We start from the raw sequence: 27,745 nt of genomic DNA, 5'->3' as shown, positions 1-27,745 counted from the left end.
CTTTACCCCTTTTTTGTCATCTTTGCCCCTCTTTTGTCTGCAAGGAGCCTGTTTGGCTGAGCAAAAGATGACTCGATGTAGAAAGCTATTTGCAGTGGTGGGAGAATCTGGTTCAGACACTTTGGAGCATATATACTTCCATATATTTGGAAGGCACAGCAGGAGCCCCAGCAGAAAGCTCCCTGTTGGGGCAGCCTGGCTTTAAAGCAGAGCTAGTTCAAACACTGAGAAGAGCTTAAGCAACAGAAACCAGTTAAATCAGATGATTTATAATAGGAAAACTGAAAACAGACAAATGTAAAGGTATCATCTGCCATCCAGATGGTGCAGCCCTTGCATAACAAAAAAGTTGCAGGGGGAAGAGGGAACTAAACATCTCACACCCAGAGAGAGAGCTCTAAAGGATGCCCCAGTTTAGTCATTTCTCTGATAATCTCTTCCCATGACACTTAGTGGTAGGTGCCAGGACTTCCACACCTAGTCCTGAAGCTTATCAGCAGATCCCGGCCGTCCTAGCACTGCTGACCCTCAAAGAAGCACTCTGCATCCTCGAGAAGAACATGAGGAAAAGGTCAGTAGCACCAGCTAGGAGCTAGAGCAGTTTAGAGTGGGACAAGAAGCAGGACACTTCCCCAGCCCTGTAATGAAAACTTGCAGCTTTATGGAAGAGACCGCATGGCAGTGTGTTGCAAATAAAATCACCCACACATCAGTGACCCAGGAAGCACCTTCCCATCTTAGGTTCTTGGCTCACCCCATGAGCACTGAGGGGCTGCAATCCTGAAGCATCCACCCTGCTTTGATATTTCATAGGGGCTGATCTTTATGAAGCAGATGTAGGGGAAACTGAAGCCATTTACTTGGCATTCCACAGCAGATGACATGGGACAGTCATTTGGATTAAGTCCTTTGAACAAAGACCCAGGATGATTTTAAAAGCAAAGGGGTATTGCTTACTTCTCTACATAGGTTTGTGGTTCTGAGCCCTACACTGAGTTGAGCAGAAGATGATAGCAAAAGGGGCAATGAAAAGAGAAACCCCCAGCCTGCAGTGACTGCCGGACCAAGCAGCAGTGACTGCCCTACCCAGCAATGGATGTAACCCACAGGGAAGCTGTTAAGTTTGCAATATCCTTGCAGGTGGAGAAGAAGATAAAGAGGAAATTAATCAGTCCAGATCAGGCATTTTATGGTGTCTGAAAGCAAGAGGAAGGCACAAGCAGAGATCAGCTCAGAGAGAGAGTTTCGGGGAAGATTATGAGCAATTACACCTCGTTACAACAGTGATAAATGTTGAACTGACGCCTGTTGCTGCCACGAGAACCTTAACCCCTGGCAAGGGGCCTGTGCCCAGTCCAAACCCACTCTGGATCACAGTGGGCTGTGCCATATGTTCCACCAGCAATTCCTCACAAGCTTTTAATGTTCACTCTGCCACACCAGGTGCAAGCTCTTAAAACACCATTGTATGTAACAGTAAACCCAGATATGCTTTGTTCTGGGGTTGTGTTTATCTTGGAAAGCAACTCAAGTTCATTCAAACTCTGCTCTAGAACGACCCTCAAAACCAAATAACCTCCTTTCTAAAACAGCAGAGTCCCAAAGAAAGCTTTATTTGCTGAAGAGGATTTACTCTAGTAGATTTGAGCCCAGGTAGCAGTACACTGTAGTGCACATACCCTGTAAAAGCTTATAATAGAAGTAAATGCACTCCAACCCCTTCCTTTTATCTTGTGAAATTTATTTCCTCTCCGTGGCGTTCCACACCACTGCAGCAATCCATCACCCTGTGGTTTCATCATGTAAATTACAATTTGTCCGTGTCTATAGGCTTTGTCAAACGTGAAGATTAAAAGCTGCTAACAGATGTGTTTTGGCACCAATCTGCACACTCATATCAAAATCACTCCTTAAAAAAAAAAATAATACAGATTTGCACACGATCCATGAAAATGGAGTGCCAAGCAAACAGCTCTGGGCTTTCTGGGCTCAATTCAAATGTTTCGTATCGTGTTTATTGAGGTACGTCCCAAGTTGCATTTACTGGTCAAGCTACAATCATGGTCTTCTAAAAATCATGTGCTCTTTGCAAAAGAAAATCTGGTTTTTGTTGTCACATCCATCCCGTTTCAGAGTCTGACACAACAGTCTGCCCTGCATCCTTGGCCTTTTCCAGCTTGCTGGCAATCACATCTAGACACATAATGTCTGGTAGAAACTTCACAATTAAAGCACAGACTTCAGCAAGTGAAATGCATTGTTGATAACCTACCACAAAGCCCCCAAAACTCAAGAAAAAAAACAACCTGTGCAAGCAGATAAAGTTCAGACAAGCAACCAGTTGCTTTTTCCCCCTCCTTCCCAACACAAGGAGCAGTCAAGGAAGGATGACAGAACTCCAACCACGGGTTGTTCTGTGGGGAGCTCTCACCAGCTGCCAGACAGCCAGAGCCACATTTTAATCTCTCACTCTACCCTCAAGTTAACATTGAGAATGTAAATAACAACATTTAAAATCCTGCCGGCTCTAATAATTATTTATAACAACACTGATAACTCAGGCCTTCGTGTTTTCCAAGCTTGCACAACCACAGCGTTGCCATGCCAGCAGCACAGCCACCAGAATACACAAAAACTCAGCAACCTAAAAAATAAATGTTGTGAAATTACTTTTGATTGTTACTGCTTTTTCTTTGCAAAAAAAAAAAAAAAAAAGCATGAGGGCAGTACTGGATAAAGAAGACTGAGGGAGTAACTTCTCAGTCACACAGAAAGATGATTTCATTACTTCAAAAATGAACTCCAGAGCTGACTAAAGAACTGTGGGGTGCTCCAGGTGAGCAGCCAGTGTGGACAAGTGAAGTGTTGTCAGCTTTTGGGACCAACACAACCTTACTTGCATCATTTTTTCCTTCCCTCAGTGTTGTGCAAGAGCATTTTTTGGCACACGCCGACCCAGACGTTCCGCTCGCTGTGAAGCACCAGATCACTCAGGCGGCTCTTGGTTTTCTTCCCCACCCCAAATATTCCATTGAAAGTGTTTTGGAATTAACTACGTATTTAACCAATTGTGCTGGCCTGGTGCTAGCACATGAATACTTCAGAAAGCATCTGGTTCAACCACAGATTTGGGCCCCCAAGCTCTTGCGCAAGGAAGCACATTTAGGAACAATCCTTGGGAACCACACAGCTCTATGTCTCGTCGGTGTTCACTACCCATGGACATGTCTGCTGCAGCTTTGTCTTGTGTGAGGAAAAGTTCAAGAGTACGTTTATGCTCAATTCCCTACTCAATTCCTTCCCCCCTCCTCTTCAGATATGACCCTGCCAGAGATGGATAGCAGAGCTCCTGAGAATCACACTGCTGGTCACTCAACCTGCTCAGTCTTAATATTAACAAGTCAAAGGGGAGCACTGTGTGCTTGTCTTTCCCACTGGCACCCGCAGGGTGCCAAGCAGACGCCTCCTCCACCAAACAGAGCAATGCCAGGCTCAGCACCTCCAGCTCTCACTGTCCTCAGGACCAACGGGCCTTTCAAACAAAGCCTGTTCTCCAGGGCACTTGCCTCTCCCCGACCCAGGGACACAGCAGATAATTAGGAGTGTTCTGTTTGCTTGAACGAGCAAAAAACCCAGAGTATTTATCTTGGCAGCTACACCCAAAAGCTTCCTTAGTTATCCCTCACATTGTTTTCAAAAATTAGCAGCAGAGCCACAGCGGTGGGGGGAGGCAAAGAAAGAAAAAACCCAACCCTGACATGGTCCTGCACGAAGCCAGCAGCTCGGAGCCCACAGCCTCCTCCACGCAGGCTCTCGGCACCTTAAATCCGTGATGATTTGCTGCGCGAGCACGCTTTGAAGGTGATGCCTAACACAGCCCCTCAGATGGCCGGAGCTGAGGCAGATGCAGCCACATTCTTGGCAGGTCTTCTCAGGGTCATCTTTGATGTGAAGAAGTGCTTGGTATTGTTTTCTGCATTGATGTTTGCCCTTGGCATGTGGAAGGCAACGTCCTCGTGCACGGCAGCCCCTCAGTCTGGCCCCACAGCTTGCAGCTGGCTGCCTGGGCAGCTCTGCTTCTCCACAGGCCCCTCTGCAACACTTAAAAGTGTTCCTTGGCTCTTCTGGCTAGTTCTTGGTTGCCCATGAAGCAGAAGCATCTGCCCCCCACCTCCTCTCAATGCATGCAAGGGACACTTCATTTCTCTCACTTCATTGGAGGGTTTGCTCTTGCCCAAAGGGTGCCCAGCTTCCTTGGATATAGGAATGTGAACTTCTTCCTGAAGGATTAAGGTCACATTCCCCTTTTATCAATCCAAGGGCAAAGACCACAAAGGGAGACTGGACTTTTGCTCTCTGACTAAACATTTAGATCCTCAAAAATAATTACAATAGACACAATTCTTACTGAAACGGGAACTCAGTGCCCTGGTGTTTTTGATGATACAGGACTTAATTCTTACTCATTCATTGCTCTATTATTTTCATCACCACTTCTCCTAAGCTCATGTCTGGTCCATATTCAGCATGCATGCCAAACAGGGCAGGAGCCACACCTCAGGGGATGCAGCTGGAGGCAAGGGAGCCCACACAGCCCAGCAGCAGATCAGTTTATGCAGGTTCAGAGCTTCACATTGTGCTCCACTGATGCCTCATTACAGATAAGGCAGCTCAGAGCAAAAAGGGTTAAAAAGCCACAAGGCTCTCATTCCAGCTTTGGAGCAGCTGTGGGAAGGTGACCACCTGCCCCTCTGCAATTCCATAAATAGTTTGAAGGAAATTCCCTCCTTGGCTGCCATCACAGTTCATTAGGGAAGGAACACCAATACCAAGGAAGCTGAGCCTCCTCCACCCACCATGAACATTTCCAGCAGCTTCCTCTGGGCTGTTCATGTCTCTTTAGGGCAGCAGGTGAGGAGGTAGATGTATTCCTCATGTGAAGCTGTGCATTATTTCGTACAGATCATACCTGTGCTTCCAAATTAAACACCATTTCTTGTATACAACTTTGAAGCTGCTGCCTTTCTCAGGCTTTCCAAGGATGGGCCAGAAGCACCCTTCCAGCAGCCCAGCTGCTTTGGTCATAACTGCACTTGTGGCTTTCAGCAGGCAAATGCTTGATACAGAGGTGAACTAGGAGATCCCAGATCTCCCAGCAGTTCCCTCAAATGACTGGACACAAGGGAAAAGTGGCAAAAGAACCTCAGATCAACAGTTCATCAGTACGTATCTCCTGGGGGGCTTCAGAAAACTCTCTGCTGACCTCCAGTCAGAACTCACCTCCCAGCCCTTGGGTCAAGCAGGCTCCTCCCAACCCTATCAAACTGTTAGGGAGCTCAGGCCTTGACTTTACCTTCTTCTCCTGTCCCGAGTGGGGACCTCCATCCCGTAACTGTAGTTGACCTGCACCCAACAAGCTGCTGGGTACTTTGCCCCCAAAGGTGTCATGACCCTTGACTGGGCTGTGGGTTTAATTGCATGTAACTAATGAAGGGCACCTCTCTGCAGCTTGGGAACTGCTCAGTTGTAGGTTCTCACCCTTTTTCAGTCACCCTGGGGTCTGGCTTGTATTTGCTCCTTTTTTCCACCCCTGGTCAGGGCAGGAAATGTCACTGCTGGCAGCAATTTAACCCAGCTGATGTTAGTGCTTGTGGAGGTCTAAGCAGCCAGTGAGCCATTAGGGGTGGGCAGGTTTCCGTCTCCTGAAGGCGAGGGCAAGAAGGTCAGAGAGAAAGTACCAGGCATCAGCAGGCCACAGAGGGAAGGGCTGGAGGCGCCCAGCCCCTCACAGCCCACCTTGGATGCAGGACACGTCTTCAGTGGGCAGGAACAGCCTCCTGGGTTTTCTTCTTGGATCTGGAGAACTTTGTACTTTTTGGGTCCGAAGGAGGGAATTTGAGGGGTGGAATCTTGAGCATCAAAATGGTGGGGGTTTTAGACACAGTTTGAAAAGAGTCTGTGCTTCCTCTCCATTGTGTGTCTGGGCAGCAGCACGCAGCTTCTGATCCATCCAGTGCCAAATTACAGTTATTCCCTAGCATTCTGGCTCAGAAATCAAGCATACTTGCAGCTTTTCAATATCCTCTCTTCTTTTCCCACTTCTACTCCCAAACTTCTACAAGAACACTGCCCTTCTAAATGCATCTCCCTGATGAAGATGTAAAAATACACAGGATCATTAGAAAGCCATCAAGGTTGCTCTACTGTGAAGAGCTTCTTGCTCTCCTGACAGCACCCCAGGAAAGTGAAAAGCAGCTGGGTCTTCAATAGTTCTTATTTCTCAAACTGAGGTTTTTCAATTAAACATTTTTAACTTGCTTGTTAGAAAAAGCATTAGAACTGCTTTGCATTACTTTGGACATTTTTCCATAAAGCAGAACAGAAGATTTATCCCTCAAGTTAATCTCTGGTATAAGCAGTCATCCCATTGCAACTCCTGAGTAAAAAATAAAAAGGAAGCCAAGTCAATTAGAATCATTCTGTAGAACTCAGCAAAGCCGGGCTAATCTGTATGTAATGTGGGAAGCCCCAAAACACAACCACAAAGCAGCAGGCATAAAACCATCAGCTTTTAAACTCACAAACAGAATTTCCCATGGCGTCGTGTAGAAATGTGATGTTAGATTTCCACCGAACGAGATTAAAACACTGTAGAAAAGATTCGTGTTGCTGCTGCACCTAAAGCTTAGCTCTTCAGCAGCAAGGACTTCTGCTACCACTCTGAAAAGTCAATCTGATGCAGGATTTCCTCTGCAACCTGGGAAACCGAAGCGGGAAGCGCGGTAACTGCGATCATCCGCAGCACGTGAGCTGTTTTTGCAGCTGAGTGGGTCTCTGGGTAACCTTCCACACTTGAGCAATTAATTCTAGAGTTGCAGGCAACTCTACACTCGAGGATCTTCAAAAGGGAAAGAGAAATCACGGTGCCACCTCGGGTTCAAGACTCTGATTTGGAACAGATGCGGGAACCGTAGCCCTCGTGGTCTGGTGTCAAGTCTGGAGACGTTTTGATGAATTCTGAGCAGATGGAGCATAAACACAATCCCTCTCCCATGCACGTTTACTGCCTATCAAGTGATTGCACATTCCCAAAAACTGTACTGGGCTTAGCAGACAGACCTCCCACCCGAATACTTCATCCACACTCTCCAGCACTGAAAACCTTTTTTCCCTTTCTTTCTGACCACAATATATATCCCAAGGCTGCACGGCCAGAAACAAGATTCACTAAATTTGATAACCCAGCCTAGAGGTTGGCAGGCATGGCCAGTGACTTGACTCGGAGATACAATGTTTGGCCTCATCCAGCACCAACCCTCTGTCCCACATCTTCTTTCCACCACAGGACAGTATCCGTGATGCTGGAGGATCTTGTGGTCTTGTAAGAGGGACACCACATGTCACCCAGGGAGGTCCACAACATTCATCCTCAACCACATGTCTCATGCCAGAGTCATTATTAAATGGGGACTCAAGGACCTAAGCCTGTCACTGCTGTTTTACAACTTGCTCCTGGAGCCTGGATATGTTAGCTAGGCAACTCTTTCCTTGCCAATATTCTCTGCCCTATCACCCACATGCAGGCTTTATCACAGGCCATTTTTCTCATTCCTCTTCAAGAAGGATTAATGTGGAAGATTTTTATTCTTCTTTCCAGAGAGACAGTATTTTAATATTATTCCTGTAAGTCAAAGCAATTTGAATTATTATCTCACTTAGTGATACTGCTTGTGATACCTCCAGAATAGAATTCTGCTTCTAGAAGTACCTGAACAGCCATTCTTTTCAGTTTTCCTCCTATTTTTTTTTTTTCCTCTTTTGCAGTGCTGCAGGTGACTCAAACTACTGCCTGCCCTTTCAGCCTGGCCTTTTATTGCTCTGTAACCAGGCAGAGAAAAAGTCAACCTCTCTCTGCCTGATTAAATGATTATACTAAATCTTCTACAGGCCACAGGAAATTAGTGGAGTTTGCTAAAAGGAAATCACTAATATTTGTTGTCTCACACAATCACTGTAAGGGGATTATTGACGACACCTGTTCCCTCTGCCATACCGCCCAGACTAAGCTACAGACAAATCTCATGTCAAAAAAAGTCACCCCACTTAAACCACTCCAAAGTGGTTTATAAGGAGAGGGAGGTGAACATTTAAATGACTGACATATCACATCTGTTTGACCCCCCCCTCAAAGAAGTGACTTTACCACAGAAGTCTGAGGTCTAGGTCATGCTGCACATGTGGCACCAAGTTCTCCTGGCTGCTGCCCTGTGTGTAGAGCCCCAGCTCATGGTTGTGACAGAGGTGCTGTCTGCTGCTGCTAACAGCCTCTCCTGCACCTGGGAGCCAGGAGCAGATCATCAGCTGCTCCGTAACAGATGCCCGAAGCATCCATGACTCACTGTAATCTGAAGGCAATACTAAGAAGATGACACGGCCATTACACAAGCAAACATGGTTATATCCACTGCAGAAGGTATTTAATTTCCTGCTGGCTGCTGTTCCCTAGAGAGGAGGACCACATCGGCCTGGGGAACACCCCCACTGCTGAGCTGCAGCACCGGACGGTGACGTCCCCAGAACGTGACTCCACCACACAACAGCACAGCCTCCCTAGATGGAGTTTGGTCCCACCCTGCACTCAACTGCCACCAACAGCTTTAGCTAAACAGCCAGGACAACGGGGAAAGATGGGTCTGTGGGACACGGGAACAATCACGAGGTGGAACTCACGGCAGAGACTTTGCTCACGACGTCCCTCGCGACAGCGAGGCTCTGCGCAAAGGTGCGGGCGGCCACGAACGCCCGCGTCACCTGCAGCTTCAGCTTGCGTGGCACGTCCCCAAAGGGCTTCAGCTGCTCCGTGTACTTGCTGACACACTCCAGGTACTCGTCCGTGAAGTGGTACTGGGGGTTGACCAGGCGGAACATGCGCTCCAGCAAGCGGGCCCAGAACTCATTGAGCATCTCCTCCAGGTTGACGTTGCCACCCACATAGTACCGCTTCAGCTCCACGAAGAGGTCCTTGAACAGCTCTGAGTTCTGCATGTACAAACGGCCATAAGTCCGCACGAACATGTCGTTCAGCGACTTCTCGGCGTTCTCAAGAAGTTCTTTGAAGAACTCTAGGACAGAGGAAGAGAAGACACGATAAATGCTGGCACTGGACTATGTGCTCCCAGGCTTCTACAACCGCTGCCACTGCTTAGCTGGAAAATTCTTCACAGTAAGACCACCACCCAAATGAAACGGAAGGTTAAAGGACTCCTTAAAATTTTTCAAACAATTTCTGTGTCTCAAATTTTTGTATTACTCTTCATAAACCAACACCCCACACCCTCTCTCTCCAGATCAGAAGCCTTGCATGACTAAAATCTCTTTGGATGCAAATCTAAATACCGTAAGTCAGGAAAATGAAAACAAAAAAGAGCCAGTTTCTTATGTTACCATTCAGCTGTCTTAAAACAAACCATTTCAAAGCACAAGACTATCAGAAAGCAACAGGGGAAAAAAAAGGTGTTTTTTTTTTTGTTAAACAGATGTTTTGCGCAAATCGGTCTTTCAGTTCTTGTCAATTCATTTTCTGAAATAATCATAAATCAGCCTCAAAAATGATCAAATTCAAATACGTTTTAAAAACAAACCCAAAAATCTACCTGCTGGTTCCGTCTCACATCTTGTAAGTTTGTCAGATCTCAAGGCAGGGCCTGTCTCTAATTACCTAATTGGTCCAGATTGCAGATGGGGCTTCAGATGTTTGTGGCAGTTAACAAAAAACCCCACGAATAAGCTAGAATTTACTCAAAATCCAAGGGCTAAACACTTGGCACAAGAACAACAAAGGATTTTTCTGATGACAAAGGATGGGCAAGTACCCTTGGGTTTCACCACTTTCTAAAAGCAAATCCCCACTTCAGTTCACCCTCCAAGTGCACCAGACATCCTGGTGCCAGAAAGTGTCACCTTGGCAGTGCCACATACGCCTCCAACACCGATAACAAGCTCACCTGACCACGTCTGGCACATCAGATGCATCTGCCAGGTCAGTTTAAAGACCATCCCCTGCCAAGCCAGTGCCACTACAGCCTCAGCACACAGGGCTGAGCAAGGACCACCCAACTGCAAAGTCTGTGGAGATTGGGAGTAGACGAGTTAAATGGCAGTAAGAAATAGGGGATGGGTACATTAAGTCAACTGCATTCGGGCCATTCTGGAATAAAACTCCATGCTGTGTGGCCTTGGGAAGGAGGTCAGGAGAGCAAGGGTGGGTGCTGCTGGGATGACCCACCCCGTGCCGGGGGAGACGCTGGTGCAGCCTCCCCATCTGAGCTCCCTGTTGCTTTATGTACCAGCAACGGGCAGCTCCAGCCTCTGCTTTTCTCTGACTCATATTCAATAATTTTAATAAAACATGCCTCTGTGGGTTGTTTTGGTTTTGGTTTGTGTTTTTTTTTTAAATCCTCAAAGGAGTCATGTTTAGAGCCAGAAGTTGTTAGAAGGGGACTGGAGGGGGGGCCACATTTTGGCCCAGTGTGAATTTAAACCTTGTTAAAACGTATTACAAGTATGCTGAAGTTCAGATTTTCGTCTTCAAAGTGCTCCAGTACAAACAAAGCCTAACACAGAAAACATTTTCTGGAAAAACGGAAACATTCTTCGAGTTCCTGACGAACAAAGTCATGGGGCTGGGGGCCTGACATGGCTGTATATAATGCAGCCTCTTAGGAGCACAAGAGAAATGATCCAAGGAAGAAGAGATTGATTTCAAACACCCGGCACGTCCTCTGTCCAGTATCAGCAGGAACCTCCACTTTCGTTCCCATGACTGGCATTTCCTCTCCAGGAAGATTTTTTTTCTGTTGAATTTATACTATAGAGATTAGCTTGGTGTATATTAATTACTAATTCACTTAATCATTGTGAAGGCTCACTTCCTTCCTCTGCTCAGACCTTTTAGCATCACCAAATAAGTTGTTTATTTAAATACTTTTGTGCCAGGCGCAAGAGCTAGCAGATGCAGCATCAAACTCTTCAAAAATAATTAGATTTGAAAATTATATTGATGGGGAATCTATTAAATCCTTCCAACTAAAAGCCTAAAAAACCCAAAGCAGTATTTTAAGCCAGGAAAGTTATCTCAAGGAATACATCCATGAATATCATCACCAATTTATTCTCCTGCCCCAAATAATTTTACTTCCAAAGTGGAAGTTGAACAAACTGTATCCAGGCTTTAGAGTACTTAATCTCTCAGCTATTTCTCATGTGGGCTAGAACCAGGTATGTTCATTAATCACCCTAACCTAACTAGCAGCAAATACCTGAGCACCTGCAGTCTTCCAGCCAGGAACTTTTCCTTGCCTAAAAGGAAGGTAGTGAAAGTAAATTAAAACTTCCCACCAAAATTAGCCACTTCTAAACCCCTAACAAACACAACACTGTTGAAGGAGGCACCACAAGTGTGCAAAGCCATCATCTCTGGCTTGAGCACCAGCCAGCATCTTCTCAAGCAGAAAACACCCGTTCTCAAATGCCAGTTTCCAAGTAAGAGGGGAAGGAGGACAGAGGAGGCTGTGTCTGCAGCACAAAGCCACCACCCACCCCACAAAGCACATGCCTGCACCCCTGAACAGTGCTGAAGGGGACACTCTGGTGACTGGTACCAGTGGCTTGGCCTATGGGTGGCCTCACCTGCGCCTCGAGGTTCCTGGGCTGGGGCTGAGGTTGGGACAGCAGAGAGGAGGGATGCCAGCACAGCACTGGGGATGAGAGGGGACAACCCACATCAGCAAGCAGGGACGGACCCAGTGGTAGAACAGCTGTTGCATTAGCATTGCTAATGTGGTTAGCAGCATAGATGCACTTTTTTATACAAGTACATATATATATATATATATATATGTATAGATTACATGTGTGTGTGTATATATATATATGAATATATAATTCTTTACTCAAGCTGGTGGCATCCTGTAAGTCTGCATCCTCAGTTTCTGTCTGCCCTTCAAGAAATCAGCTTGGGCACAGGAACAAACATTGGGCTTTTCTTTAAGTAACTCCCTACATCTAATTAGATATTAATTCTCCCCCTCACAGAAACAAGCTGATTAGCAAACACCAACGTAACCCAGCATTAACCTTGCCACCACAAGAAGAAAAATGGCAGGTTCCTCTCTTACGTCTTGACTGTTTGCTGGGTAAAATAAATGACCACCTTTCATTTGTATTAGGAGTTGACTTGTTCTCAAACAAAGCAAACACACAAAGGCCTCAGTTGCTTATTTTACAGCACTGTAAAAGCACGTTTTACAGCTGTGTTGCCAGCAATCTGTACTCATTAAATTATCACTCTGACAGGCTTTCTGTGAAAAGCTGTCAAACGCAAACATTTTTCAGAGACGACAGATCATACTCTGCCTGTGCTCTCAGACGCTGCTGTGGGGGGACAGCAGCCTCTCTCTTTCCTACCAGTTATCTTGTTTAAACTCCCAGAACAAGGGGTGGCCTCTGTGTCAACCAACAGGCAAAAGCACACACACAAGGCCGGGAAGGGCTTCACAAACTGACCCACGGGAGCAGCACGTGGCTTCAATATCTCCCTGTTCTGGCTGAGAGCAGAGCATGGATAGATGTCTGGGATACAGGGAGAGGACAGACCACAGCCAACGTGCTGGGCTAACATGGCTCATAGAATGATCCTGGTTGGAAGGGACTTTGAAGATCATCAAGTCCAACCATAACCTCAATCCCCCTGCCATAACCTCATCTACCCGTTCAGTGCTCAAATCATGTCACTAAGCACTTTATCTGTATTTCTTTTAAACACTTCCAGGGATGGTGACTCCACCACCTTCCTGGGCAGCCTGTTCCACTGCCCAACCACTCTTTGGGTAAAGAAATCCTTTCTAATATCCAGCCTAAACCTCCCCTGGTGCAGCTTCAGGCCATTTCCTCTCATCCTGTCATTACTGACTAGGGAGAAGAGGCCAACTCCCACCTCCCTACAACTTCCTTTCAGGTAGTTGTAGAGAGCAATGAGGTCTCCCCTCAGCCTGCTCTTCAAACTAAACAATCCCAATTCCCTCAGCCTCTCCTCACAGGACTTATTCTCTAGACCTTTCACCAGCTTGGTAGCTCTCCTCTGGACACACTCTAGCAACTCTACATCCTTCTGATAGTGAGGGTTCCAGAACTGATCAGTCAGCTCTGAGCCAACCTGACAGGGAGGCAAGTCCACCTTTTACTACCTGAGCCTTTCTCAGCTAAGCCCTGCTGATGGAAAGTCATCTTCTCACTGGGGGTGATGCTCAGGAGGACAAGCTGCCTGGTGGCACCAGAGCCACAAAACCTTTCCTAATGCCAAGAAGTGACTTCAAACTTTGTATTGCAAAAGAAATCCTGGGGATGCTACAGACTTCGATGCTCAAAGCAAGATGACATTTCCAATGCAATTAACTTCTAGAGACAGAAAAGGGAGTAATCTGCAGGCAGGCAACCTACAGCTCTGGGTTCTGTTTATTCTTTTAACACATGAATTTCAGGGTAGAATTTTAACACCCAATGCTTGAGGAAAGCCTACAGATGCCATGAAACAGTCAGAAAGACTGGCTGTGACATATCTGGTATTTCTGCAATAAGAGTCTTGAGGAAAAAAAATAAATCTCTGCTTTTGAACAAACCCTTCCATAAAAGAGCACAGTGGGAAACACAACCAGAATTACTTTGCAATTTCCTTTTTTTTTTTTTTTTTTTCAGGTCATAAGATGTATTACCTGCTTGCAGCTGGAGGGCAGACCAGCCCTGCCAGTAACCCAGTGCAGGAGAGCACCACATCTCCCCAAGGTGCTCCCACATGACACCAGTTTTCACTACCAGAATAAATCAAAAACATCCTTCTTCCAACTGGCAGTTACATGAGCTACTTGAAGAAACACAATCACTCCACCCACTGCAAGGTACAGGGCAAATCCCACCTCCACACAACACAACCACTTCCTTGAATTTTTGTATCCAATTTTTTTTTTTTTTTTAAATCTTGGATTCACAGGTCTCATCTGAAAACACCCTTTTTTTTTTAAGCAAGAAGGGATACAATATTTTCCTGCTTCTCGTGGTAACACTTTCAGATAATATTATGAGTGGGATTTTCATATGTGAGGGCTTTTGATGAGGAGAGCCCACTGCTGTAGGGCACAGTCCTACTTAAATCAAAGGCAGCTCTTAGAAATTAGATGAACACATCAAAGGGGCACGTTCCCCTTCCCCCAGAGGCAGGTTTGGCTTTTCCCCACCAATACTGGTGACAAAGGAAGAAGTAGCAAAACCTGCCTGGCCTGAGCTGCCTCCTGCCACCACCAGCACTGTCTGACACCAGTGTCCTCTGCCCCCACAACTGTGCCCTGGGCAGAGTCCTCAGGGCTGAACCTAGAGCCAAGCAATAAAGGAGCTGCAAAGCTTTGACTTGAATCTTCTGATCTTCAGGAGTGAAATATTAAATTCTGAGAATAACTTCACCCAGAGAAGCCCGGCGCTCCACAGCAACCTGCTTGCTCCTCTTCCAGAAACCGCAAAGAATCTGTCATAGCTGAACACTGGGCTAGCACTTAAACAACTACAAGTGACCCAGGGCTCAGCACCAAAAAAAACCCCATTTTATAGAGCAGAGGAAACCTTAACTACAGTGCAAAAAAGGCAGACAATCTTACCCAAGAGCTCAGCAAGGCCATGGAGCGAGCGTGCTCTCTACAGGTGTCCATCTGTTGGCCATGTTCAGGTGCACTAGTGTCCTTCCAAAAGAAGACCAGGGCTACAACACCCCTTTCCAACACTGCTCCCTAAGGCTGTGGGACATGCTACACCTCTCACGCACCAGCCTTGCTTAGTTTAGAGCTGTGTTTTCAACTGGACTCACTGTCTTTTGGGCTTTTCTAATTAACTCCGCAAACAAATACCAGGTAGACATTGCAATTACTCAACACACCTTAAAAAACAAATAAAACCAGGCTCAAGCATGCAGAGAGAACATGCTGAATTTTTTATGGCCACAATTAATTAGTTTCAGACAATTTGCCACCCAGCTTTTTGGGTATATTCTTAATACGCTGTCCAGATTATGATTAATTAAGGACAGTCTGTCTTAACCAAAACCTTTAATTTCCTTGTCTGCGTAGACAATTATGCTTTCTAGTGGGCACAGGAGAACACTGCCACGGAGAGATTAATTACATCTCTTCATAAAATGGTTTGGTCATGAAATGTCCACCACAGCAAGCTGGGTTCCCAGAGCCAGCGAAGGGCTGCGGCGCAGAGGGGCCGGCGCCGTCCCAGAAGCGCATCTGTGGATGCAAACCCCACCCTGCAGCTGCTCCTACCATGCTGAGCCAAATCCAATCCAGACAGATAAAAGGAATTTGGGGGGGGGAAGATTAAAAAAAAAAATAAAAGATGAATGTTTCAGAGCTCTTTTCACCTGCAAGGGGAAGCCATCCGGAGCTGTGCCACCACTCCAAAGGAAACAGAGATTATTTTCCTTCTTTCCCCAATGTGCCCTGTTACTTTTCAGATGCCTTCACTTCCTTCACTGCATATTCCACATTTGTAATTTCCACCAGGGAAAAACAAACCATAGCATAACAACCTTTTTCCAGAAGTGTTGAGAAACGGATGAATACATAGTGTTAACACATTTATTGAATATGAACTCAGGAAGGGCAGGGCAAATCCACAAGCTGTTTCTCTGTCCTGTGTTCAAACATGTGTTAGCACTTACTGACATGGGAAGAACTCTTCCGTGGAGTTTGAAGAAGTACAGGCTTAAATCATACCAGTGTCACTGCAACAGCCCTAATATATAAACCTTGGACAGAGAGCTAGGAGGGACCAAAACATCTCCCCAAACTTGGCTTGATTAGTAAAAAGTTTCAAGACAATAACAACTGGGCCGCCTTCTCACAGAGGTAAAGAGAAAGAGGAAAAAAAAAACCCAAACAACCAAAACACCACCAAAAAGTGGGATTTCTAGAACTTCTTTTTTCTGGAGGGCTCAAGAGCATAATCTTTGTCTGCACCCTGGGGCTGGGAAGAGCCCAGAAGAGCAGGGCAGAAGATAACACACAACACGAAGTCACCTCCATCACACTGAGAGCAGAGTGAGCTCATTAAAAGAATAAACAGCAAAAAAGAAGGAAAAAGCAGTGTGGAGATGCTCTCTGTGATTCAAGAAGTGAGCAGCAGCACATTGCATCTTGCTGCATATAGCAGTCACCCACCAACTAAGAAAGCAGTGACAGCAGAAATGCCCCATGTCCCCTCTTGGGTCCCTCCTGCTCTGCCACATCCCACCCAGCAGGATCAGCTCAGACTTCACAGCCTCCTCACCCTTATTTCCAGAGACTGCCACTGCTCACATGTCCTGTTCTGGGTCAGCTCTAGCAGGTTTCTCCCACTGCTCCCACACTGTCTGTTCCCCAGGCAGTAGGTTCTTCATTCCCAGCTCTTCCATCTTCCTCCTTGTGACCATGATCCATCAGCTGTCTTCCCCAATGCACCCTCCTTGCTGCTGCCTCTTTTCCCTCCAGCTGGTGTGCTCTTCCTTCCACTCCCCCCGCGTTCAATTTTCACTGCACCCATTCCTCAACCTCAACTGACCTTTCAAACACATCTACTATTTCTCAGCTGCTTTAGCCTGCTGACCCCCACGCATTTGGTACCAACACACCAATCTGCCACCCCAAACAGCATGATGTCAAAGTGAGTTCTTCAGGTTGCCTTCTGCATACTCCCAATTCAGAGGAGCTTTCTGGGATACTCTGAGGTTTTTCACACATACATGTTCTTCCAAGCCTCCCTTCCTTCTGCTGGTGAAGAGCTTGAGAAGGACCCGTGTTGCTGAATGGTGGGGATGGCTTTGTTGTTCCCGTTACCTCAGTTCCCCTCATCTCACATCTGCACTGAGAGCTCTTCCAGCTAGGACCAACTGTCTTACTTGTTCAACCAGCATGTCAACAGCTGGATGCTAAGACATTACAGCACATTTAAGACTAATGAAAGGGCTCCAACTCTGCACTGGTGGGACATCACACACCCAAGCCCACCAAGAGACCCCCAAAACACCACCAACTCAACAGGCCTCCAGAGGAGCAGCTCCCAGGACCATGCAAGCAATGAGAGGTGACTCTTTTGTGCAGGAGGGAGGAAGAGAGAGTTAATTTTAAACAGACAAACAATAGCTCATTGACTGGTTGACAGCAATTAGTAACCAGAGAGCACCAGGCAGTTTCCTGTAGCCCAGTGTAAAGCTGCTGCCCACATCTTTGCAAAAAACCCCAGAGGTAAGAGCAGTTTACCTATGATCTTAACAGCAGAACTGCTTGGACCTGAGATAGCAGAAGACTGTTCAATCCCTTCAAGCCCATACACAACATGGGTTTGCCCATTGCTGAAGTTTTTGCTGTTACAAAACCTAGCATCTTTTTCTTTTCCACCCTTAACCTAGAGGGCAGGACCTTTCAGATCTCTTCCTTCTGACATAACTTGACCTCAGGATCTTTCTGACCTTCCCAAAACAGAGGTCTGGTTCTCTGTGGTCAGATGAGCATCACCCTTCTCAATGAACAAGACAAAGTCACAGTGGTTTACGTACCTCCTTAAGAATCTCCAGATGGAGAGAAGCCAGTTAAATGAAAACACAGAATAAACAAACTTCCACAGCACAGACAGCAGACAATTTGCTTCATTATTGTTACACTGAGTGGGAAAGCACAAACAAAAGCTCACAGATGGGATTTTCTAAAGGAAGAGTTCTGCTGGTTGCTCCGTCCTGCTTCTCCTAAATCCCTCCATCCCTACCCTGGGTAAGGACAGGTCAGAAAACAAATCTGAAGGACTGGCTCTCAGCAACTGCTTCTTCTGCAAAACTTTAGGGATCTTCCCACTGTTTTCTGCCCTGGTTGGTGCTACCCCTTTCTGCAGAGTGAACAAGGCTGTGCCTTCATCTAGACAAGAGTAGCAGCAAGTAGATAAAATCACTGTTATTTGTATGTAAATGACGCAGTCATCATCAGCCCATTCCCCAGAGGATGGGTCGTACTAGCAGAGCTTTCTCCACCTCACAGGTATATTTAAAAGCACAAACACCACAGCAAGCCTTAAAGATCCACCAGGTGTCAAGTCTCAGCATTCCTGCTCTGCCACAACATCAAAAGCTGCTTCCCACAGAGAGAAACCTGATGGCAGCCAGGACTGACCCCCCTGGGTGCCACGGCCTGGCACACGAGTGGGATGAGGCCCTGGGTCTCTGCTCTCGCAGGCACTTTCCAATAAAAGAGTTAAAGCAAGAGGAAGGTCCCCAAAGGGCAGTTATTTTGGTAGGACCCCCTGCTCTGCCAAACTCTAACTATAGCAGCAGCAGGCTGGGCACCTGCAGGGCTCGTCTTTCACCTCTACACTGCCTGGAGCAGAGGAGACCACCAAAAGCTTTCCCTCATCCCTTCTGTCATTCCCAGTTATTAATGCTTCCCAGCGTGCATCCCACTGTCCCAGCACACCTCCCTGCTAAATCCTACCTGGCCAAGGGTTATCTGAACACCAAAAACTAAATTCAGAAATGAGATTTCAGGGGTTTTATCCCTAGTTTCTGCAGACTTTGGAAGCTAATGCCTGCAATTTGGCCAACACCTCGCCTGACTAGTCACTTGACTCCATCACAAGCCAGTTACTGGAAGTAATTAATGCACTCAGGAGTAGTACAGAGCTGGCACTAGATCAAGGGTGTGCTGGAATGCTCCAAAGATGCACCATATCCCTGTGGCTACTCTGCCCAACACAGATGCAGGGCCCACAAACAGGCTCCCCAGCCCCTCTGCCCAGTCTCCATGCAGCAGAGGTGTGGGTGAGTGCACCATGGCCTTGGGGAGCCCTGGCCAGCTCCTGATGCTTGGATTTAGTTTCTTTCTGCTGTCTCAAAGGGGTTTTGTTTTACATTCCTGTATTTGTTTCATCTTAAATGCTAATGGAGAAGTCAGGGGAAGTGGATCAGAAACAGGACTCCTGGCATCGACAGGTGGTTCAGGCTGTGCCGTTCTGTGCGATTCCTTCGGTCACTTGGGCATGGGGAACACCAAACCTACTGCCTGCCCACCTGGAGACAGACCAGCTCACACGTGTCTCCTGTACGTATCATTCCCATACAAGGGTCGCAGAAGCTTGCTTGCCTTCCCTAAATCCAGATTACACAGAAGAAAGGGACAAGATTTGGTTTAAGTGCAACAGCAAAAGCGCTGGTGAAATGCAGGGGCAGGAGGATGAGCAGCTCTTCTAATCCCAGGGGCTTGGGGCTCTACCCGCCCCAGTCACTCTGCAACCAGCCTACACACAATCACTTCTCACCCCAGAAAAGACCTGATGCAACAGTTACATCCAGAGATTCAGGAGGTGTGCCTTTAATAAGGAAAAAAAAAAACCCTAAGAATATCTTATCTAGGAAGCAAGGGAAGAGCGGAAACACCGCAGGAGAGTTCTGGGCTATGTCCTGTCCCTGCTCCAGTTCCTCAAAACAGCTGAGCCATTTCCCCAAAGCACTTGGCTAGCACGAACCCAGCGTGGAAAAATTCAGCCTGAAAGGGCAAAAGAGGTGAAAGTTCAGGTTTAATAAATGGGACCAAGCATTTATGCAGTCTTAATGTCACCATTAATCCTATTAATCCCAAGGAAAGGGAAGGGGAGGGCACTGACTGGTGAAGATGAGACAAAGGAGATTTTAAGAAAAACAAGGCAAAACTACAAAGAGGGAAGGGAGTGTGTATGCATTTAAAGCCTTTGCTGCTTCTGTGGCATGAGATGTCACTGCAGTTGCACAGATGTGGCTTTCCCATGGCTGGCATTGTCACAAGGAGAGACACTTCTATGGCCAGAGAGTCTCACCCACCAATTTCTCAATGAAGCCTATAAACATATCTGAGATCATATATGCTGGAAAAACCAGCAGATCTTCACCTCCAAAAACATCTAGCAATGAGGAATTTGACAACTCCCAAAGAAAAAGCATTTCCCTTCCTGCTGAAAATACCTTACTGCTACACTGGGATCAGGTTAGTGGTTCAATGACAACAGGAGGGACCCTCAGGAGCAAATGCAGCTTTACTGCAAGCAAATATTTAGACAGTATATAGAAGATCTGGGACTCCAAAGCTCCAGACTTCTCCCAGCGCCTGCAAAACGAGCAGGCACAGCAGGATGTGACGCTGCCACATTACGCACTTGGAGCTGAAATGACTCCTGGTCAGCCCCTTGGGGACAGATAATCAGCAGCTTGTTCCATGCTCCCGATTAAGAGGAGATAATCCATTGCTGCACGGCTTTGGTGTCAGATCAGAGCAATTCTGGCAACAGTTCCAACAGCACGAGGCGCTCCGGCAACAGCTGATGCAAATGCTCCAAAAGCCACGGGGCATCCCAGCCTCCAGCCAGAGGACGTGCCGCCGCTCGGGCTGCGGGTTTTGGAGCAGCAACTGCTGCAAAGGTCAAGCACATAAGGGAGGCAGCACAGGTTTGCCTCTCCTCTGGGACCTGAATGCCAAGGTTAAGAGATTTAGCAGCCAGAGAACCCGCAACAAACATTTCCAAAGAGCTGGAGGACAGGGTTTGCTGCTCGAGCTGCATCCTGGCTGCATCTGCCTTTTGCAGCACGAGGATGTGTCACCCTCCAAGAGAAGGATTTGTCCCACTTGCTGGGACACCAGTTAGGTGAAGTGAATTTGTGCAATAACTCATCCTGCCAGCTCAGTCCCTTCACCCAGCTGTAGCACAGAGGATTTCTTGCTAAACAGAGGAAGGTGCACAGCTCACTTTGTGGCAGCTTTTATTTTAATTTGAATGGATTTAGCTGCTCGTAATGAGGCCTTCATAAAGAGCTGCAAACACTAAAACCAGAGAATGGGCCCATGCAAAAGAAGAGCTCTGAAAGGGTTCACATGCTTTTCTATCTCAACCCTAAAGGCTGGGACAATTACATGAGTCCTTGATTGTCTCTCCTTCCTGGAGTTTGGACACGTTACTCCAGAAAGTAGGGGAAGAATTAGGCTGGAGAAGGAGAACTCAAACGTTCAAGGCAGAACTGACCACAGTTGAGCTGATGACCAAGCAGCAGAACTGAAGGAAGGAACCATCACACCACACGCAGCCAATCACTCAATAGCAGGCTCTTAAGAAAACCCAACTACCACAGCAGTCTAGGGCATGGCACTCCAAAGTTTTTGCAGAAAGGTCTGAAGACCTCAGAGGGGAGAATTCCTCAACCTGTCCCAGCCACCAGCAAAAGTGCTGCTGGAGAGGGGGTGCCTTCAGCCCTGGGGTGACTGGGCTGGAAGGAGAGAGGTAGTCATGATTAAAAGTCTTCCATGAGGTAAATGATGGAGGACAATAATGAATTAATCTCTGCTTCCACCCCAGGCAAGATTAAAAACATCTCTAAATCAGCTCTGTCTGCAGCAAATGAAGATCGAGATCTGATATGCTCACAAATGGGGCCATTAGGCTTTGGGACAAGCTGAGGAGGTTGCTAATTCTCCTTCATTAGTTTCATATAGGGCAGAGAAACACCCTCCAGAGACAGGCTGGGCACAGTAAATGGAGCTACCAGGAACAGGATCACACCAATCCTCTTCCAGATTTGCCTGTCAAGGACTCCCAGGGCTAAGATCAGGATAAGATGGGCACAGGACACACTGTGAGGGGCTGACAGAAGAACCACACAGCTCAGATAGCTCTAACAGGCCTCCCGGGACAAAGCTCACCCATTTTGAAGCTTTGTGCTTTGAGAGGTGTCTAGCTTATCTTACCTTAGTAACTCCCCACTGCCATGCAGCCCTGCAGTCATCTCTCCCCCTACAAACAGGCAGGCACACCCAGCACCATGTCTGCACCACGTCAGGGATGCCAACACAGTGAACTGTGCATGCTCTTTGTTTTCAGCATTTCCAAAAGCCTCGTCGTTCATTTAAGGTGAAGCAGATGCTGTTCCTCCAGTCTCTTTGAAATGGCTTATCTATGGGCTGGATTTCATTAAGTGTCTTGTTCTACATTTAATAAGCTTGCAAGTCTAGACACTTTGGTTCTCTCTCTATCGCCCCTTTGGTGCACCAGCAGGTAGAGACAACAGAGGTTAAGAGGGAAACACTCAGCCAGCAGATTTAGATGCTATCAAGATGATTGTGTAATTCCACTTTGACTCATTACCATTTCATACCCAGGGACTTTTTTGCTCACCCCAGTGCCAATTCCTTTTGAAAGAAAGGGGCTGCTAGCTGCTGCAGTAAAGAGCAGCAGTTTCCTGGGAGGTTCCAGGTACAGACTTTGGGATATCAGTAGAAAATCCATGTTGAACAAATGCCCAAACAAGAGAGAAAAAGGTCCAGAGAAGCCGTGCAGTGGAACAGCCCTCTACTATCAGATGGCAATGATAAAGTATGAGAACAAATGTCTAAGCAACCCAGTCCACTGGACTCTTTAGATACTTCCATGTGCAATTTGGTGTCACCTCATTCTCCCAGCCAACAAGGCCAGCTCAGGCAGGAGCCTGAGGCCCTGCCTGTCCCTCCTGGAGATGCCCCCAGGGCACTGAGGCACCCACAGATCCCCATGGGAACTGCCATGACCAAGAGATCAGCAGAAAAACTGAGACATGCTGCTGGGACCTCAGATGGGTACTGTGCCTCGTGCCCAGGCTTCAGCTGTTTTGAAAGAGGGATGCACCAGATGCATCCAGGCTCTCTCAGAAGAAAGGCACCTGGCTACAAGGCAGGCAACACTGGAAGGGTGTGTGCCTGCTGCTGCTGTGGGGGGAGCTTCTTCCCCCAGCTCCCATGAGCCAGGCATGCCTTATACAGACCCAGTCTGATAGGACCCTGCTGCAGATCCCAGGGCAATGCCCACACCGGGCACTTGCTGTTCAGTCAGCAGTGAGCATCACTCCAGTGATGGGAACCCAGCTGAGACTTGGTTCAGTCTGCTTCTCACCCTGCATCACACTTGAACCCTCGGCCTCCACACAAAACCAGCTCCGTGTTTATCTGCTGCTCTGCTTTCCCCAAAGGCTGTGTGAGATGGATACCAATCCTGCTGGCTCACAACAAGCTGGGAAAGATCAGCATTTCTGTGGGCCAGGGTTGCAAGACGTGCACATTACAATGACACGTGCTGCAGGGATGTACCAACAAAACTAACTGCAACCTTACAGTAAGAGCAAAACTTTTTTTTTCAAAAGATTAATCAGAAAGAAAGATCTCTCTTTGGGAAACAAGCAGCTGTAATAAGCAAATACTTCTCTCTCATGGGATTGCAAAACAAGGCATGCTCTGCCCTCTGAGCCATGAGTCATGACCTTCACCAGTAGAGGGGAAGGCAGAGCAGAACAACTGTATAGAGAACAACAGGATGGGGATTTTTTACATTTCATCTCAAGGAGGACAAGTTCAAGGTCTCCGCACTTACCGTCAAACTTCTTGTAACGGGAACTAAACATAGTTTGTAAGTGATTGCTAAGCTCCACAACAGCATTTCTGAAGTCGTGTTTACTTTGCTGACTGTACTTCTCCTCCATTTCTTGTGAGCAGCATGTGTAGCCTTGGGAGCAGACCTTCAAATGGTCACCTGAAAAGCAGAGAAGAAAACATCCCAAGTTAAAAGGATTCTCTAGGTAAGGGCACAGAGGTTGGCTCATGAGGCAGGGGGGTGTGAGGACCCACAGCACCATCTCCTCCCAAGGAGGGACCCCCTCACTAGGAGTGCTGGACCAAGCACATCAAAACCTGATTCTGTAGAAGAATGTGATAGTAGCACATGTAAATACCCTGCCTTGTCTTTCTGCAAGAACACTGAAAAGTGTCCTCTTATTTATTCAGCTAATAAATGGAATTAACAGATACTCATCTTGCACAGTATAATATGAAGAACCAGCAAATTGACCTGCATGTACTATGTTATCTTCCATGAAGTTTTTGCTGAGTAATTTAATTACTTCCAATACATTCACTTAATACACAACATCAATGGCAATGGTCCTTTTTGTACAGATAAATACTCTTCTCTTCACCTCTCCCCTCCAATTATCGGAGGAGAAGAAGTAATCTCCTCTGAAGAGGAAGCAGTTATCACTGATATTAAAATACACTTGTTTTATGCAACAGCTCATGAAAAAGCTTTGTATTTTCCAGCTCCTAAATTTACAGTTCTGTCATCATCCTGGGTAAAACTGGGTGTTTGTTTTTGGAGAACTCCAACAGATTTTTCTTCCTTCACCCTGGAAGGTAATCCTCTCCTAAAAGTCACCTGGCTCAAGCTGGCTCAGTCAGAGGAACTGTGAGGTGCTTCAGAATCAAAGTGCTTCAGTATCTACCGTAGTTTTAACATTTCACAGGCAATCTGGGCCCCAAACAATTTGCTTTTAGAGTGTCTGACTGGGGGCAGGATGAGGCTGTCCTCTTCTAGCACCACCAAAAAACCTCTTCTGGCAGGTTTTGTATCTCAAGACAAACTCTTTGCATAGCAATCCCCTGCTCCAGCTTCCCTGACAGGTCCCACCACACAGCACCTTCACAGGAAAGTGGGCTGATGCTAAAGTGGTTCAAACTTGGGTAAATCTTCGTCAATGCTGAAGATATGATCAAAACAAGTAGTTATGATGAAAACTTCATCCTTCCAAGTCAGATGGTATTTTAAAAGACACAGCCTACACGTAAGCTGCTGCCTTCTCTCCCGTTTCACACCCTGCTGCCAAACCTTATCCTTCAGCAGGAGGAAGCAGATGGAGAAGTGAAGGCTCTTTCCCACCTGCTCACACCCTGGAAGCCACCAACAACCTCCAACCACCAATAAGGTGCAGAGATTCATGGTGAGAGTTGCAAAGAACTTGTCAGCTCCCTGCACGGGAAGTAACCTCTTCACAACAGGCTGTGAACTGTGCTCTTACAGAACAGCCATCCTCCTGCCAGAGCCTCAACAGTGGGTTTAGTGAAAGAAAAGCAGTTTTCACAGGGTGCAAAGCCTGCCTATGACTAACCCAAGCAGTTGCTTTTCTGCCTGTCTTGTGCAAGATCTTGTAACAACATCATTTACCCAGCTACTGAACCTTTGCATCACCTTGCATGACTTTCTAGTGCTGAAATGTTACTATCTCTCCTTTCAGATAATTAAAGACAATTTTAAAGTAAGTGATATATACACACACCTATATATGTAACGTTCCTAAGAGCCTCCTTCTCCTGAATCTATGCTCCTTTTATGCTACAGGGCTTGTTTGTTTTCCCCGGCATGAGAGACTTTGATCAACAGATAATTCTGCCACAACTAATTTATTGCACAAGATTGTCCACTGCTCCTGAACTACAGAAAGCTCAAAGTCTGTTATGGGAGGCACTGCTGCTTAGGCACAGCCTTCAGAAAACACTGAAAAATCTCTCTCTGCTTAACAGTTTTATTTTTCCTCCATGGACTCCACTTCTTTCCATCTCAGAGGAGCACTTCCAGCTGCAAATACACAGCATTAAAGGGCACATCTCCATTTAACTTGGTAAGTCACTATAAGTGAGGTAAAGGTGCACCCAGGATTTTTTTTATCCTGATCACCAAATCCGTCCCAGTGCACACCTGGGGACTCCTCTATGAGTCTGCCTTCCTAACAAGCATTAAAAAAAGAAAGTGCCCAAGTGCCAGGGCTTTATTTCACTTTTAATCTCTTTGCTCAGCTTCCAGCACAGGACTAAGACTCTTTGACACAAAGGGAAACAAATAAACAGCAGTGAAGCAGTAATTACAGCTAGAGTGGCAGCTAATTTCACGGTGTCAAAATACTGTCAAGTCTTGAAAACAGGTTGGCTTTTTTCCCCTGTATCTCTTATGGAAGGGAGGATGTTGATAATATTTTACCTGAAATGCACTTTGTGATTTCAGCACCGTTTCCATGACTCACACCCACCTTTGGTGGCTACAACTTACACACCTCCTGTTCTTGTGTGTCGGAGGGGTGAGCCTCTACCCTACTTGGCAAATTCAAACCTACTGACAGTGGGATTTCTTTTCTTAGTTACACTGTACAGACACTTGTGAAGTTGTCACAGATGCCCTCGGATCCCTAAACCAGTGGCTTGAACAACTCCAATTTATTTCTGATCGAAAAATAAAAGCCCAGTATATTTCACAAACACAAGTAACAGCTTTATATCTATTTATATTATTAAACTAAGGTCACCATCCCATAAAGCAAATTAATGTTTCTGTGATTCCCCCTTGTCCCAGATTTGCACTGTGCCTCCCTGGGACACACGTGCAAATCCAAGGCAGGAGAACACAACTGACAGTAAAACAAGCTTGCTCAGATTCCATTTGGTTGATCATTAGGAAATTATGCTCCAAAATGCAACTCAGACATTCAAAAATGAATGACCAAGCAATCTAATTATGGAAGATATTTCTCAGTCATGTCAGCACTATGTGGTCTTGGCTTGGGATCAAGAATTAGCTCTGTCTGGAGCTGAGGAGCTCTGGCTACTCAGTGCTAATCACAGGAGGATGCACTGTGTTACCCAGTGTTAAAAACCAAAGTTTCAGGCTTTGAGCTGCTTTTCTTGTAGTTTTCTTATGCCACAGTGGGACATACCAATGGAAAGTCACTGGAAGACACTGGGGCTCCTGCATCCCCAGGGAGAGGGTTATCCTTAGCACCTCTGTATCCCTGAGATATCCTCATTTCAGCAAAGCAACAGGCACTGACATAGTTTGCAGGAAACTCATGCCTAGCTTTCGGTTTACATCAGCTGGCAGAGCTGAGCTGTTCAGGATCCATCCACAGGACTCACCCCTTTTCCAAGCCTGCAGGGAGAGCAACACAACATCCCAGCACAGCATCACCCGCCGGGGTGACAGAGCCACCCTGCACCCCTTCAGTGAGTGGCTGTGGTGTTGGGAGCCACTTCCATCCCCTCAGACAGAGCCCTCTGGGGCATTGCAACCTCAGCAGCTTCAAAACACAACAGGGCTACAGGGGAATGAAAACGAAGCCTGAAAAAAAAAGCCACTGCCAGTAGACCACGTGAGCATGGACCAGTGATGCACATGCAAAAGAGCCAAGACCAAAGACAACGCTCCTCATTTTTCCAACCAGAAGTGAACTCCTGTAAGGCAAAAGAGTGAAAAATACAAGTATTTAGGCCCACTCAAACAGAGATCTAATGTTTATGTATATTAAGTAAAAAAGCCACTCCTGGTGTGTGCTCACTGTCAAGGACACATTCAGCAATAATTATTTCCCAAGTGAAAGCTCATCAAACAATGCCCATACAAGGCAACTCTTCATCTACTGTCAAGTGTTAAAGACTCGGCAGCTTTTGTAATTTATCACCATGTGAGCACAGCAAAAATATAACTCTGCCACAGCTTCCTTTCAAGTTCAGCTTTTTATTGAATTGTTTGGCAGGGCGTGCAATCATCACATCAGGGGCTGCAATGGCAAAAAGAGCTTAAGTAGCTGAGAATGGCTCCAAATATCTCCCACATGTGCACACCATCGCTGCAACTTGTCCTGGGTTTGCAGCAGATCTTTCCCATGGCCTGTCACAGCAAGACTCTCTCTCTCTACTTTATATGACATATGGATACAGGGAGAAAAGCGAGGGACCAAAATTACAGAAGAGGCTCTCTCCTTGGCTGGTTAATAGGACACCACCTCTGGGGAACGGAGGTGAGGGTTTAAAGACAG

The 27,745-nt window shown here is 46.6% G+C and overlaps 1 protein-coding gene across 1 annotated transcript in view; it reads right to left on the bottom strand.

The window, feature by feature from the left end:
- GPC4 (glypican 4) overlaps positions 1–27,745 on the bottom strand; it is a 68,200-nt gene that overhangs the window by 14,316 nt on the left and 26,139 nt on the right. The window contains exons 2-3 of the mRNA XM_051630338.1: positions 23,485–23,643; positions 8,731–9,122 (exon numbers count right to left, since the gene is read on the bottom strand). Coding sequence (XP_051486298.1) covers positions 8,731–9,122; positions 23,485–23,643 — 551 coding nt within the window. The remainder of the gene's footprint in view (positions 1–8,730; positions 9,123–23,484; positions 23,644–27,745) is intronic.

The sequence above is a fragment of the Apus apus genome, chromosome 12 (assembly GCF_020740795.1).
Source record: "Apus apus isolate bApuApu2 chromosome 12, bApuApu2.pri.cur, whole genome shotgun sequence".
NCBI classification, from domain to species: Eukaryota; Metazoa; Chordata; class Aves; order Apodiformes; family Apodidae; genus Apus; species Apus apus.
Note: the sequence above shows the minus strand (reverse complement) of the source record. Positions and strands in the feature narration are given on the sequence as shown.